Source organism: Patagioenas fasciata, chromosome 1 (assembly GCF_037038585.1).
Source record: "Patagioenas fasciata isolate bPatFas1 chromosome 1, bPatFas1.hap1, whole genome shotgun sequence".
Taxonomy (NCBI): domain Eukaryota; kingdom Metazoa; phylum Chordata; class Aves; order Columbiformes; family Columbidae; genus Patagioenas; species Patagioenas fasciata.
Window position 1 is genome coordinate 184,462,694 of NC_092520.1, and position 16,884 is coordinate 184,479,577.

Here is a 16,884-nt window from a genome sequence, read left to right on the forward strand (position 1 = left end):
GAGGTCATGTGTGAATCTCTAATAAAACTAGCTGAAACATTTTCCTAGAACGTTTTTCCTGTCTTCAGTAGCATAGCTGACGCATACGGTGGATGTAAAAGCAATATAGGATGTAGAATATCCAGGTTCAACAGCCAGTCCTGCTTTTTTCAGAGTAAAATAGGATAAAAAATCTGTTCTGAATTAAAAAGAACCAATACTTGGATCTCAGTCATCATTAGCCTAAGCTAGATAGTCTCTTAATTACTGCTTAATGGTCACGTTTTGTTTATTTGTTTTGCATCTGGATCAGTATTCCTTTCAAAAACTGAAAACATTTAACATACTACTTTCAACACCATCTAGACATTCTGGCAGATTGAATCAAGGTTGATTTTTACTTAAAAATTGCAAATCTCCCCATCTTTTTCTTGTCTTGAAGACTTCGTATCGACCTATTAGGACACCTTAATGCTGCAACCTGAAACACTCACTGAGTAAAATCCATATGACCTGAAAATCAAAACAAGAGAGTTACCTGTAAGTAGGAAAAGGAATTGCTCGAGCCCTGCAGTTCATTGAAACTTGTCCATCTGAAGATTCTTCTGGGTAGATGGTATCAATGGGTTGCTCCTCAAAAACAGGTCCATAACCTTTGTTTCCTTCCTCTGAAAAACATTTTAAAATTAATCATTTTATAATGAGTGGGTAAACTGAAGAGGAACTTACATCATACCTACTGCATTCAAAATGAAAAGGCTATATAGTGAGCCCTGCAAAATCAAGCATCAATAAAACCAGAGCAGTACAGTTAACAGAAGTGCTGGCCTTTCTTCACTGACCACATTCCTGCCCTCTGAGAACAAAAGTAATTTAAACTATCTTCCTGTAAAACTACCTTCTCTGCCTTCATAAATTATTTGGTGGAGATAATAATAAATTGAAGATATGCCCTTTAGGAATGCAGGGAGACCAACTCATTTCATAGAGGCCAACAAATTCTCATCAAACAGGTTCAGTTGCAAAATAACTGTCCAAACATTAAGTGTTTCTTACTTTACAACCTCATCAGCTCCAATTGCTTTATACATTTGGAAAGAATCTTTACTGAATCAGACAAAATAATGCTGGCCATTTTATTGTTTCCAGAACATATTTCTATCCTTCCTTTCACACTCAGGTGTATGTATATATTAACTCTTTCGCATCAAAAGTAAAATTTTTTAAAGCCCCAATCAAAAATCCTTTAAATTTGTAAAGTCAAGCATTCAAAGGTGAATAAATGTCAAACAGGTTGGACAACTATATTTTTTAATCTTTACCCTCCATTTGCTGATGCTGTTGTAAAGGCTACAGGCTCTGCCCACCCTTGCTGCATTCCCTTCTCCTTTATCTCCTCCAAGCATACAAGACTGCTCTTCAGGGTCTGTAAACTCAAGACTAGGAACAAAGGTGGAACGCTACAGGAAAGTTCCACTCAGCAAATCCAGGATGTAACTGTTTTTTTTCTGTGAAAACACCAAATGTCTCTTCTCAGATTCACCTAACAGTGTGGACAACTGCAAGCAAACTCACGGGAAAAGCAAAGTAAACGGCTGCTACCAGGTTCACTTTCCATTCAAGTTCAGAGTCTTGCTCCAAATCCTAGAGATGCCAGAGATCTGGGAAATGACTGCAGGAATCTTGTAATACAAAGGAAACAAACACAGTTTTCCTAATAAGATATTTAGAGATGGCTCAACCTTTCTGGCTTAAAAGTTTCCAAAAGCAATGGTTAAGGATGGAAAAATCTTAACATCTTGCAATATTATCTGTGCTGCCTAAAAATCCACTACAGGACTTGTAACGCTACATTTAAAAAATCTTCACAGATCAAGAGATAAACTGGCAATGTAACAGCTGAATGTCCTTAAATCAAATTAGAATTTTGTAGTCATCCCCTTAAAATTTTTGCCTTTGGTTATAAAACATTTCAGACTAAATTAAGCAGGTTTTATAAAACCTAAAAGAGAAGAAAGAAACTATTTATATAACTAAAGAATGTAAATAATATCCATGCTAAAATATCTTCTGCAGATATCCTTTTTTATTGTTCCATATTCATAGACAGACACTAGCAGACAACTCATTACAGATAAAAAGTAAGCTCCCTTTCCAGTTCAAGTTTGGGGAAAAAAAAATCACGGTTTCCTCTGGGTACAGGAGCAGATGCAGAAGGCACTCTTATGCTGTGACACGTACGGTCAGGCAACTTCATCTTTTAAAAGCAATTCATGTAATGAGGAGTCTTTCAAAGAAGAAAAGAAGAGCAACTAGAAAGAAAGGCAGAGCTTTTGAAAAATGGTCTGCTTTCTTTGATATTTTAAAGCACAACACTATGTAAAAATCTACATATTGCTAGATCAAAAGAAGAAGGAATTTCAGACTGAAAAGGCAAGAATTACGTATTTGCTCAGGGCCTGGAATGACTGAGCCACACATCTTAAGGCACTTTCTGTGCAGTTCCTAAACACGAATACAGAATAACAAGGGCCTCTAGCAGCAGATAGCCATATCATATGCAGCTGACTCTTCCATCTCAGGTCTCAAATGATGCTACAGACCACTTTGGCATTTCATGGTATGCATTTTTAATGCTGCCAGCACGATTAATTGCACTGAGTGAATGTCTGTTTCTCACACCTATCAAATATGCTTTATAATGGCACTTCTGCTGCAATCTATTATGAAATCTGGTTTCAGATGTCTGGCTGAGCAGAAAAAAGGATGCGCAGATGGCATGTCAGGTGTGACAACCAATAAACCTCTCATTCTCGGTCACAAGCTGAGTGAGGACCAGTGATAGGCGAACAGCATGGGGGAGAAAACGGAAGAGAAAGGGTTTGTGGAAAGATCAGCAAGAAATGGTCACACGTCAAGTGAAGTATCAGATGTGGGTGGCTCAGTTTGGAAGGTGAGGAAGGGCAAACTAGGAGTACAAGGAAAACGATCAGTTAATAGAAGTTTACGTACAAGAAAAAGGGAAGAAGCAAAAGTACGGAAAGCAAGAAGGAAATGGATGTGTTAGATAAACTGGATGAGAACTAAAGCACATTTCATCTGTTCTGGTCCTGCTTTACACATGAAGATGGACTTAATGATCTCTCAAACACTCTCACTGCCCTATTTCCTGGGTACATTTCTTGTGATTTATATTTTTCATTGGAGAAAGAGCTATCATCTAATTCTGATTATTTGAAGCGCTCTTCAGTGAATTCTGCAAATCAGATTCAGGTTTTTCGACGTTGCTGAAATGTATTAGGCAGTCTTTGCCAAGTTCAAGAAAAACTCCATGCAGCTGATGAGAACATGAATTCTGTATAAGAACTGATGCTGCTGGGAGGTGTCCCTGTCACCCCTTCTCCAAGCGGTACTCTTCAGCTGGGCAGTGCCTTTCTCCCTCTAGGCATTCCTGCTGCAGCTCTCATGTTTGTCTGACTTCTCAGGTAGCTGCAAAGGCTAAAGAGTGGAAATCTATTCACTTCCAGCTTTTTGGCTCAGATTTCTGCCAGTTTAGCAAGGTGAATCTGTGAACCATCTGAAACGATCTGAAGGAACCACTGCCAAGTAAGACAGATTTGTCTGAAAGCCTAACCACTGCTGGCAGATGAGCTACCAAATTCTGTTAGTACACCTTTATGTCCTTGCACAAGCCTGTGTGAGGTCATAATATAAAATATCCAACACATTCAGAGAAAAGATACCAAAAGGATGTCTGAAAATAACAATCAGAAACCACCTGAGGCAGTCATTTTCAAGACATCTCAAGAAATGTCATCAGAAGGGGGAAAAGAAAGGCACAACTAAAAGCCTTATTCAGTGCATCCTAAATTTGTATATATTTAATTCAGGAAATATCTAACTTTTCCATATAAAACTATTTTTTTTTAAATGAACCAGCTTTTCATGACTTACTTTTGCATGGTAAACAGTACTGTAGGAACATTGAGACAAAGGGGTTTTCCAGCCCATACACACTCCTGTTGTATTACATAGGTCTTAAAAAGAAAAATAAAAACCAACTTAGTAGCAGATCACTCTTGTATCAATCCTGCATGGATCTTCCTTCACCTCACTTCTTTCCATGTTCTAGCCATTTTTCCACTCAAATAGTCTTGCAGCGTCTGTGTGCCCTGCTCCTGGTTTTCCCCCTCATGTCCATATCCAATTTGACAAGGATATTATGCTTATCTATATGCTATAAACTCAGAGTGAGACTCTTGACTTTAAGTGTGGGATTTATCTCACATAATTTTAAAAGTTAGGGATTTTGTCCAAACTATTCATATGGGCTTTCATTAGATGGGTTAGACAAGCATTTACAGCAGGTAATTTGGATATCCCATTCTCTCTTCAACAGCTACAGAGAAAGCTGAAACCTACAGCATATACTTAACCCTTAGATGGTAAAACAAAGTGTGATAAATCTTTCATAAGAGAGTCTGGATTTACCTGACCGTAGCTGTGCAACATGAGCTGGAGCCTCTCTGCTGAGCCCACCAGCTGAAGGCTGCTCCTGACACTGAACCCAGACCCCAACCCTTCCTCTGAGTCGAACCTTTTGAGGCAGCTGTAGCACCAGCACTAAAAACAAGTGTACCTGTTCCTTCTTAGCCAAAATTGAACATCCTCTAGTGGATGCCATAGAAATTGACACTTTTTTCCATGAACCTTATAAAGAAATGTATTGAAATAGTGATTTTGTTGATATATAGCAACATAATTTCCACGATGCCAGTCAACTCATCAGTTCCTTTTACAAACTTTACAAACATTTTTTTAATGCAATACCTCTACATATTATTTACTGCCAGCACAGATACCATATTGAATCTACAAATGATAGATCTCAAAGTGTGAGTTTTATCTATGAAGTTCCTGAGGATGAAACTACTGCCTCTTTAGGTATCTGTCATCAGGGGACTGTAAATTCCGGGGAGCTTTCCTAAATCTATTTATGAAGCAGAATTTAGTGCTCAGATTAAATATGACATTAGATATGACAGATGAGTATGTGTGAAGCTGGAGGCAGCTTTATATTTTAAAACAGAACCAAGAAAATGGTAACCCCAGGAACCTGGCACACGGTGGTTACAGTAGGACATCCTACCTGTGTGCAGTACTTCATTTAACTGAGTCAGACTCATCATCACCACCACCAATTTTTTATGACTCTTTTGTAGGTTCAGACATGATCTTCTCTTTTTTTCTACCAGCTCTCCACTCGGATAGCTTCAGAGATTTTGGAATTGCCTGGATTGCACTGACAAGGTGAGAATTGGCCATGGGTGCAGTGTTTTCCAGGACACCAGGTTAAAGGAGTAGGTTGAAGCACAGCAAACCCAGCACTACGCATTTCCTCCAACTTCTGTTGCTACTTTCAGCACTGGGAATAACCAGGCTGGTGTGTATCACACAGGCAGGGAACACACACTAAGGAGGAGGGGGCTGATGATCTTGATCAGGACTTCTGTGTCGCATGGCAGAACATTTGGAAAAGGGAAAAAAAAAACCACTATGCTTACTGGTAGATGCAGCTACTAATATTTACACATTACTTCACTGTTAACATTTAACTACCACCTTAATTCAAATATATCTATATTCTTCTGCTCATGGGCAGTTGCCACATGCACACAGTGAGAAACTTAATACCTGATCTGAGACATTATTTTGTAGCAAACCTGAAATGGATCATTCCTGCCATTAATTTAATTAAATTATTCATCCTGTCTTCTCAACATATTTATTCTCAAATTTTGCATAATCAGTTTTCTTTCTAATCTGAATACAGAAAGGTAGCAAAACAGAAAACTCTCAAAGGGAATAGTATATTGTAATTTTACTGTTAGTCTCTTTTACTGGTATCTCACAAAGACAGGTCACTAGACCATGTCAGAACACTTGTGCATCATTCTTTCATATGGATAGTATGAGAGTAAGCAAAAATGTTATAAATTAACACATACTCTCACTTTCTAATTTGATACAATGATTTCAAGCAAGTCTTCATTTTCTACATTCTTTAAAAGATACAGCTTTGCATGTTGTTTTTTAGGGTAGTTATAATCTACATTCCATGCAGCAGCTGTGAAATATTCTTCACATAGGAGTAAAAAAAAAATAATCTTTCAACTCCATCCTTACTTAAAAAGTTATTCATACTTCGTCAGTTTTTTAAAAAGTTATCTATTTCAAGTGATACATCAGAAATGGTGGATATATAGTTATGTGGCAATTCCTTGGGAAAGTGGTTTTAATAGGAAGTCAAATGTAAGATCAAGTCACTTCACTCAAATGATTCACACACTGTGAAACGTACAAGAGATTGTTAACGGATGCCCATTTGTATATTTGCCTTATTTGTTCTAAAGTGTCTTTAATCTCACAAAATCCTTAAATTAAAACACACAAAAAAGAGAAGTAATTGAATCTTAATACGGGAAATAGCTGATTAAATAAAATGGAGTAACTGTTCCCTTAACCACTGCTTAGGACACTCGGGCTTCTGGAAGGGTTCACAGATGCAGCAGCATTTTAAAGGTGCTTTATTCAGGAGGAACAACTTGTATGCACAAAACAAACAGAAAAACATTAATGTGTAAGTTACCATATGCAAAAGAAACTAACAGAGGAAATTATGATGGATATCACTGAAACAGAGTGAAGGGCTAGCAGTAAAATATGTAGGGCTATAATATGCCAACGAATTCATATGTTCAGAAACTACAGCAGGTGTAATCTAAGGCCTTCATCCTTCAAACACTTCTGTACATGAATTCAGCTCCATAGTAAAAAAATTCCATGCTCCATGGCCAGAAGACCAAACCTCCATACACTAAAAGGGAGTGATAATAAATGGAGGAAAGATCTGAACGATCTTCAAGACCTACAGATTGCATATTTCAACCAAAAATAAAACAAAAAAAACCAACAAACAAACAAACCAAAAACATTTTGCTTTAAAAAAGGCAAAACAATATGAATTTTACTTTCAGAATACCTGTGCATAAACCATTTCATTTTGAAGATAATTGTAAGAAGGCTGCAGTAGGATTTTAATGAATGAGTTTCTAATCATTCTGCTGTAATGAAAATATCTTTTCAAAGAAAGATGGTAACAGCTTTACTAAGCAATGGCTAAAAGGGCTTCTGACGGAAACAGGAAGATCTTCACCTTCATCTTTAGAAAGGGTAAAATGCTAATACTGTTTGCTTAAAGCAAATAATAATGAGACAGCATTTAAAGTACTTATTTAAAGTTCATTAAAGGCCTCTCTTATTATTTCAGGAATTCAATCCATTACAAAATTTAAGCACATAAGTTGAGCCAAATCAACAAGCTTACTTATGAACACAATGTTAAGCACAAGTTCAGGTCCTTTTCTGGATAAGAATCAACTGGATTCTAAAAACACCACAAATTGTAATGTGAATGTCAATAGTAAATCACAGTGAAAAGTTTTCCCAAGATCAGTGTCAGAAAGAAGCTAAATCAGGTTTGAAACCTTAACACCCCATCACTCCACTGCACACTGACAATGAATTATTTTAATTAACATCCTTATTTTTCTAATGAGCCTTTTCCTTCTCTTTTCTGTTCCTGCTTCCTGTACACCTCTCAATTTCCCTGGCATTTAACACTGCTAAAGATGGTTGCTCAAATAATTTGGTATCACTCATCAGTATTGATCTACCTGGCAGTCTTGTATCCTTTTACATATTTTCACATGAGAGAGGGACAAAGAACTGTTGACACAGCACATGGCTAGATTAACCTTGAATGCCAATGGATGATGAACAGAGGAGCCGTGGACTTATTCATTATTTTAACAGTCACTAAGTCATCAGGTGCCATATCGGCATTGCAAGCCTAGAAACCATTTGGTATTTAGAAGAATATCTCATACTGTTTGCAATATGTCACAGAAATGGGGACATACAAGTATCTAAGAAGCTCATGCTCAGAAACAAGATGGTCTGGGAATAAGCTAAAATATCTCTACCAGGCTCACAGGAAGGTTAACATGGCACTTCCAGGTTTCTGAACATTATGATCACAAAACACATCATTTATTGACAAAATCAGACACTCTGGAGCAGCAGGAATATGGTCTTCTAGGATCCAAGCAGGGACACAGCAGACAAGATAAACAAGTATTAAATAAATTCATCCACTTTGTATTTTAGAAGAAAATGCATATCTCTCTTTAACAATTATGAATAATGATGTGTTGTGGTAAAAAGCTTTAAATAAGGTAGATTCTGGCCCTCAGCTAAGAAAATGTCTTTTTGAAACTACTGTTCCAGAGCAAATCCAGGTTATATATAATTTAAGATTTGGGAGTTGGATTTTTTTTACTTCTCTCATAATCAAGTGAGAAAAATTGTATGTGGCATTCATGAGAAGCTTATGCACTGAAGCAGTAACATGTTCACATCCACTGAACTCATGATGTAGAATTTCACGGCCTAGAAAGAAGATTCTGTCATCCTGAAGGAGAAGTACCAGTTTAAGGCAGCAAGATGCTAAAGGGACATCAGTTACCAAGAACCAGGCAGCATTCAAACAGAAAAAGTAACCACTCAAGCAGTCCCACTTCATATTATATGAAAGGGTTAGATCGTCTTTGGCAAGGCTGCCTCCACTTTTCTGAGCCGAAAAAAGCAGGAGAATTACTCCTACCTCCCATGTGTCAGTGAAATCCTTGAAAAGCCACATAATTAATTATGTAGTTTTCCCTTTACAAGAAGTTTCAAGTACGAAAAGCTCCAACCCTTGGCGAGTTTCTCCACTTATGTGTAAGAATGGCAGGGTATACTTTGCTCGTCTTCTCAGGCTGCCAAGGGGAATGCCAGCCAGTGCCAAGCACAGCACTTTCAAACTTACTCATATTTGCCTGTCAGATTCTTAAATCATTTAGGTGATTCTTCCTTAAAAATGTGTTACTTAAAAAGTGATTCAAGAGCCAAACATGTTGATCTCATGGGAAAGCCAGTGCTAGGCAAATTAGGAATGAAGGTGAAGAGCAGTAGCTGCTCTGCACAATTGCCCCACATGAGCCTTCCAAGTGTGTATGAAACATCAGCAACATGCTCCTGCTCTACACACTGAAATCTCTCAGAAGCCCCATGTCCTACCAGCTTTCTGGCTTTAATAGCTTTCACTAAAGCTTGAGGTCCTAGTGATTTTTGAAAATAAGGCATTAGGGTCCCTTAAATAGCAGAAGTGCTTTGGACATTTTTCATCATAAATGGACTATCGGCTCATTTTGCACAAACTAGAATAGCCGCTAGAGTGACAAGCTGCCTTTGGAAATCCCAAGGTCAGAAGTAAAACAGTTTGATTAGAAATAAAATATCAGAGGAACAGAGTAATGTTTGGTTTTTTTGCTATTGATTCCTCCTACGGCCAAATGTAATCAAGTATTCATTAAGCACAACAGAATACAGGGCGTTTGCAGCTTTTAATCTGTCTTTTGGAGAAACAAACAAACCAAAACTGTTGCTGAAGCAGACTTTTATACTTTTGGAGTAAGGTTATTATCCCAAGTAACTCTGGTTCATTGATTTATATGGGACGTGCTAGATGGAAGGAAAGTCTAAAATTCAGACTTAGTAAAAGGATATGGATTTAATGGCCCATCAAGGGCAACTTAAAAGTATGTTGCAGAGAGCCCAGATGTCAGGGGAAAGAGAAGAGCCAAACTTTACCAGTAATAGGCATGAAATAACTTTTTTGGCAGTGTACTGACAATCATCGCAATGTTCCCTAAGGAATGATTTGCTGCTCTCATTTGCCTTGTACTGCTCAAAGCGCATTCTGAAAAGCAACTCTTATTACAACTGTTCTATCAGTAAGCAAAAGACCAAATTACTTACAGCTTTTTCATCAATTTATATCTGCAAGACTACATTTCAAGCACTACTGGAAAATATATATTACTCCTGTCTCATCGCAGAAGATGATCTCTGCCAAAACTTCTGATGTGTTTTGTGCAACGTTTGCTTCCCTTCAGTCAAGTAAGTGCACATTCCCCACTGATATGGCTGGTCATTGTAACAATTCTCAGCTTCTGCTTTTGATTACCACAAAACAGAATCGGCTAAAACTTGGGTTTTATTCCAAGGTAAATGTCCAAATTTCTAAAAAATATGTATCTCAGTTTGGGAAAAAAATATATAAAAAAAAAAAACCCTGCAGTAGGCAAAATGATCTATTTGACAACAGGTAAAAATCCTTATCTGCCACCATCTAAGGCAGGCTGGCAACTAAACAGAATGATGGATGCTCTCTATTAACCCCTGCCCTCCCCACCAGGGAAAGGAGGAAAACAAAGAGAGACTTACGGCTTGGAAAATTAAAACAGCTTTACTAAGAATGCTCACGATAATAGAAATGATATGAAATACACAAAACCAATATTGAGCTACCCCAGCAATTGCCTGGGAATTGCTGCGCTGACACTGCAGGGTGGGCACTGAGAAATCCTGGACTGGAGTTAGTAGGAGAAGGGAACTGGATTCTGGAGTGAATGGATTGGGATCAGGATCAGAAGGAGAAGAACAGGCAGAGTCCTCCTTGGATGCCAGCCATGGAAGAAGAGAGCAAGACTCTCATGATCCCTTGGTTTTAAACTGAGTATGATGTGTATGGGACAGAATAGCTCACTGGTTGAATTTGGGTCACCCGTTCTGTTCTCTCGTCCCACAGGTATGACCCCTTTTATGACCCTTCACCTGTGGAACATAAGAGATCTACCAGTCACCTTGGCTACTATAGTAAAAAGTATAAACATGGGCCTTTTCTGCATAAGGTTTCTACCCTAAGCTCAGTAAAATGGTAAAAAGCAGGTGTCATCAGTTCTGGAAGCAGACATTGGCTGAAAAAATATGTAGTTAACTATAGAAAATGCAGCTACTTAGAAGAAACTTAACTGAAAGGAAAATTACTAAAAGAGAACTGGTCCTGTTTTAGTCAAAACCAAGACATTAGTTTACAGAGTGTCAAACTGTCGCCCTTTCAGGCCAAATTCTGAACATCTTGTCAGCGCAGCTTTCAGGTTTTCAGCCTCCTAGTTCCTTGCTTCCCAAATACTTCTAGTGGGTAATTCTGGAAGCTCTCAAAGCTCAGCCAAACACATGAATTCTCAATACTTTCAGGCTTTTTGGCTGATATCTTTGAACTTGGGACAGACCATACATTGGGACACCTCAAAGGACATGGACCCTGGAAGCTAGCAGTTTCCTGGTTCCAGAGCAGTTAATATAGGAGGCCTGTTTAGGCACCATGGGTTGCAAAAAACCTTGAATGGTGGCCTCAGAGTCACAGATCAGTTTGCTCACAGGCAACTTACATGGTAGAACCACCTAGAAATGTGAGTCCAGCACCACAGGAAGCAAGATGAGCCAAATATATATCAAAAAAACCCCACGTTCGTTTAAAGTGCTGAAGCAGGTTTTTAATATTCTGCTTTCAATATCTGTTCCCAGCTAACTTGTGTCTTCACTCTGGCCCTTGGTCTTATTATTGAAATGAGAACTCACGATCTTTACTCTGAAACTGTCCCATATTCTCCATTACTGTTGACATTGCCAGCATTTCCCTTGTTAGTATCCTGTACGCAAGAACACCTCCTAAAACCTGACCTGATCATCTTAGCTATGCTCCTTTTTTTCTCTACAGTATCTTTCACTTCTTAATCATATTGTGAACACTCCAAATCAACCCCTTACATTTAATCTTGGTTACTGCAGCTACGTATTTTCTGGTTTCTGTGACATTTTTATTGCCAAGCAATATATTGAACAGGAAAATTTGCTAAGACTAACTGGCAGCAGCTCTAGCACTCCTTTGAAATCAGAAACCCTCCAGCAAGATTCAAGTGCTGGGGCAGAGCAAAGGCTGCAACATCAGATTTATATAATCCAGAAGTGCACCACAACCCCTAGATGACAGAGGCAGGTTTTCTCTCAAATGTATTCTTAACTATTTATGCAAACTAGAGCAGGTCCAAGAGCAGAGAGTGTGTGCACTACTCAGCAATAATATACTGGAAATAATGAACTCCCTCTGATTGCATTAGACTATCAATCTTCCACATTGGAGGATGGTGCCATAGCTTTAGAGACAATGGTGGGTGTTACCTTTGGCTTTTGATGAAAAATACATGCAAGTACTCGATTTATTGCATATGAGAAGACAAGTTAGGAAGCTGCTTTGAACTGGGAAGAGCACTGTTAGAACCCTACCAAACCCCTTCATGTCAATGGCTCCTGTTCTTCTTACCTGAGTCACAGCCTAACATGGCCAATTGGAGTCAAGCGATCAGACAAACATTGCTATGAATATATTGATGCATACTCAAACTGCATGCAATATCCTCACACCCATTTTTGTTCTTCCTATGTCACTTACTTGTGACCCTCACAGCACACAATCCTCCCATGTCACACTAAGGCACCTGCCGGAAGGTGCATTCTGGTGCCAAGATTTCTGGTTTCTGGGCACAAATGCAATGTGCATAATACACAATTAATAGCATTAATCATCTGGCCTTGTCTATCAGGAAATCTACTGAACATTTGTTCTAAGTGATTCACTCAACTTTTTTATCAACCAATGTCCAGGACTTCCTTGGCTACTGCAGCTGTTAATTTTGTTTGATGTCACTACATCCAGAGTGAAATAATATATGTAACATTACTTATGGTAGCTGACAACCTCCTTTTTCAGGAAAATCACAGCATTAAATTAAAGTGAGGAATTTTAACTTTTAATTTTGGTGCCATCAGCAACTCTCATATCTTAACAAAGAAAATGCTCTTGAAACACATAATAAATAAACTGTAAGTAAGAAATCACAACATTTTAAAGGTCTTTTAAGTGTCAGTATGGAGTCAAGAACTGAGTTCAAATCCTTCATAGAATAAAATAATGTTCTCGCTAAACCAAAAATAATTCCTGTGACCTGTGGAGTAATTTCTTAAAGGCAATGAGTTTACACCACAGTAATAATCAGATTTTTTGTCTCAATAGTACAAACAATATGGTCTCATGGTACTGAAGTTGAAGCAATGCCTGAAATGGGAGGCCAGATTAAGCAAGACTATGAACAGCTAATTTCAGTTAAGGACTCATTAATTACATAAAGAACCCAGAGAAACATAAGAGTGTTTTACAAAATGTACTAGAATTAGCTTTATGAATAACTTTCCTCTAAAAGTAGGGAAGGATCTAAAAGCTACTTTGAAAATAATTGAATCATTAGTACACAATATTTGAACTTCTCAAACCTCAGTCAATATTTCACTTATGCAAAATTGAATAATACCGCTTTTCACATGTACAGATCTCAGTTCATGCAGGTTGTACATAAGCAAAATGTTTTCTTTCTTGAGAAGAGCTCTGTTTATGCTGGCAATACAATTCATCATAGCAATTAAAAGCAGCATTCATTTGAATCGTTATGGATGTCTGAAATAAGCTTTACAAATCTCAAAGTTGTTTAGAACAGTTGGAGTATGCACTAGATTTCAATCCTGAATTTTTCATTTTCTAAAGAGGTCCTTCCATCTCTTAGACCTGAACCAAAATTTCAGTTGTAAATATCTCTGTAATTTCATATGTTAGAAATATGATTCCTGAATGTTTTAATATGTATAGACACATCTCTATTTATGAAAAGTTTTACCATTTGTAATTTATAATTAAAGCCTGTATATGAAGCATTTCCCCACTGTATTATGAAAACTACCACTATATTGTGCTGGAAGGATTTTATGAATTCCATGAATTTTAGATGGCGTAATTATTACAGAATTTTGTGTTCCCTGTCTCTTCTTGTGGGCATATTTCAATTCTTCTAAACATGTTGATCATTTATGCACAAATAGATGGTTGATACATATTTAAAGAATCCAGAGAGAGAAATAGTTCTGTATACTGAATTAGAACAGACAAAACCAAATGTGATCTGTATTCTTTCAAGCTCTGAATTATGGTTTCTATTGTAGTAAGTATGGTTCCTTACAGTTGCATTATTCACATTTAGTAATTCTTTGTATTTGGAGAAATAAACTAAAGCCATACAAACAGAATAATTGACCTTGAAATGCATAAAACTGAAAAGTTAGTTAAATGAATTGACATGGGAAGTCATCTTACCTGCCAGGCCAGAGACGAGACAGGGTGTAATAAGATGATAGATGAAGAGCCACATGGTTATCTTCTGCTCAGTGATTATCTCAAAAGGAATTGTGCCTTGCAACGTCAGCATTCAGAGAGCTAAAAATACCTGGTCAGAGAGAAAGAAAAAGGGGTGAATAATTCTGACATCAAGTTTCATCTCATATCACATTTAACTTGCCATATTATCTGTCTTAACTTAATACTTAAGAGTTGATATAGGATGGAGTCTTTAGAATAATAAATGCATTATCAAATTTGCTGGATCAAATTAACCATATCTGCTATTCAGAGAGAACATTGCTTAAGAGAGTTCAGTTTTTCTGGTGACAGTAAGTAATACACTAAATGTTAATACTGAGCATCATATTTTAGATTCATCTTCCTAAATCAAAATTATGCTTTAGATTGGATCTAGATCCTCTCTCTGAGAACACTTCACACAATTAGAAATATTAAAATAGTACATGGTTTACAATAAAATAGGGAAAGTCCACATTCTATCCTCCTCCATTTCAGTAAATATATTACAACTAATGATTTCAAAGTCTAAAAAGAAAATCACAGTGAAACCTGAGTACATTAATCTCCTTCAGGACTAATTGATTTTGTATAGTGTACCATTCCTTTTAAACTTTTAACATACAATTCATGATCCTCTGGAAAGGCAGTATTAATTTTTATGAGTTTTCTCATAAAAATTCGAAGTTTTAGAAACTCTGCCTGTATATATACTAGAATCAAGCTAAAGAAACATGCATCTTCTTTTGAATATTCTAAGACTTTAGGTACCATTTTTTCAGAATACTTTTGTAACATTTTTTACTTCTTTCAATCAGAATGCTTTGTTAATTTTTTGTTTCTCGCTGGTGGCTGTTATCTGTTTCTTTAGAGCAATGTGACATCATGTTTGCAGTGTGCAATTTTCTGTTTTGTTTAATGGATTGCTTGCTATGAATACACAAATGCACCTTTTACATTCATCACATCTTGTTCATACCTCTTCTCTTGATGGGTTCTTCTGTAGCACTGGTTAAGTTATGACCTTCACATATCATATCTTAGGCATACGCTGATATTATTCATTCCTCTCAGCATATCCATTTTATTAATATTTCATTATAAAATATGCTTATACATACTTGAATGCCCCTCAGTAATGTGCATCCTAGGACATGTTTGCAGGCTAAGGCGGCATTGTCACTTTTTGCAGGATCAGGATGCTATTGTATCCAGCTTCCCATGCCAAGCACCGATGACTCCAATAGTGGCTTCTACCTCTTACCAAGACTCTTGCTCTTTCCAGGTCAAAATTTTTACCAAATTGTTTTCTTTTTCCAAAATCCAAATGTTTTAGATCTTGGTTTGAAACTGCCCAGTTTCCCAGCTCCAACAGCAAGAAATTGGCAGGTTTGAATTTCCAGGCACATATACAAATGTATCTGACTCCTTGAGTATGCTGGGGATAAATGCTGCTCTGATGAACAGAGAGCTTCTGTTTGAGCTGCTGCTGGACAGGCCTGTCCCAGTCTACATGTCCCTTCTCTCCTTGAGGCGGCAAGAACGTCTCAGCCATTCGGGCCTTACACTTGTCCCTTCTTCCTCAGAATAATGGTAAGAAGATTAAGACACTAAGAAAATGCTGAGAAGATATCTGCCAAGGAGATACCTGAACATGCCTTAGTGAGCTTTCCTCAGAGGAGAGTTGCATGGGGTGTTTTATTACATAGTGTAGGAAAATGGCGAGAGATATCACAAGAGAATCTTTTTGGTTCAGAAATTACAGCAGCTGTGGCGCTTCACATTTTTCATTTTCTTAGCAGATGAAATCTTTAACAAACAGATCAAAACTGCATTAGTTGCCATGACACTAAAATCATGGCTGTTACCTGAAAACAGTGCTCAGCAAAACACATAGAACAGCGAAACAGTGATCCCCAGAACCTAGATTTATTTAGAAATATTCCCTAGAAAAAGGTTCTTCTATTGGTAACAATCCATATGCTTACTGTAGCTGGATCCATTTACCAAACAACTTTACTCTCCCATTTCTGTTGGCACTAAGGTTTCTTCAGACTCTGCCACATAAAGCATATTCATAACTATTTCAGGTATCTACCTTAAATGATCAAGGTATGAACTACTGTGTCTATACGACTCCTCAAAAAGACAGTGCTAGGCTAATACAGAGGTATACAAATGACTTTGTATACTTTTCCAGCAACCATATCTTGGCTATGAAGCTTCTTGTGTTTCGACAGTGCCTTGCCTGGAACACTTATTTCCAAGTGACATGAATTAAATTGCATAGTTACACTGACATAATGCACATAATTAAACAGCAATGAAACAGGAACTCTGTTGGGAACAACAGTAATTACACAGTCACTCATGCTGACAATAACGGTGTTCAAATGTATTGATAGATGAAACTGTTAAGAGTAAACCTGTGTTCTCCCTCTAAGATCACAGGCACCACTGCAGACAGAAGATCCCTCTTCATTCTCTTTTGCAGAATCCAGGTTTGATTTTGGAAAGTTACCTTGCCCTCTAGCTCTCAAAAATTCCTTTCTGTTGGCTCAGGGAAAAATGGTTTGAACACTGGCTCAGATTACAGTAAATAAAAATTGTGTCAGTAAATGCTATAAATACTTCATTTTATTCAGATACAAAAATAT

At 37.4% G+C, this 16,884-nt stretch overlaps 1 protein-coding gene across 1 annotated transcript in view; it reads right to left on the bottom strand.

Moving 5' to 3' along the window:
* Positions 1 to 16,884, bottom strand: part of CNTN1 (contactin 1) — a 248,240-nt gene that overhangs the window by 76,510 nt on the left and 154,846 nt on the right. Inside the window, exons 3-4 of the mRNA XM_065838300.2 lie at positions 14,186 to 14,315; positions 518 to 647 (exon numbers count right to left, since the gene is read on the bottom strand). Of these exons, the coding sequence (XP_065694372.2) occupies positions 518 to 647; positions 14,186 to 14,297 (242 nt within the window). The 5' untranslated portion in view covers positions 14,298 to 14,315. The remainder of the gene's footprint in view (positions 1 to 517; positions 648 to 14,185; positions 14,316 to 16,884) is intronic.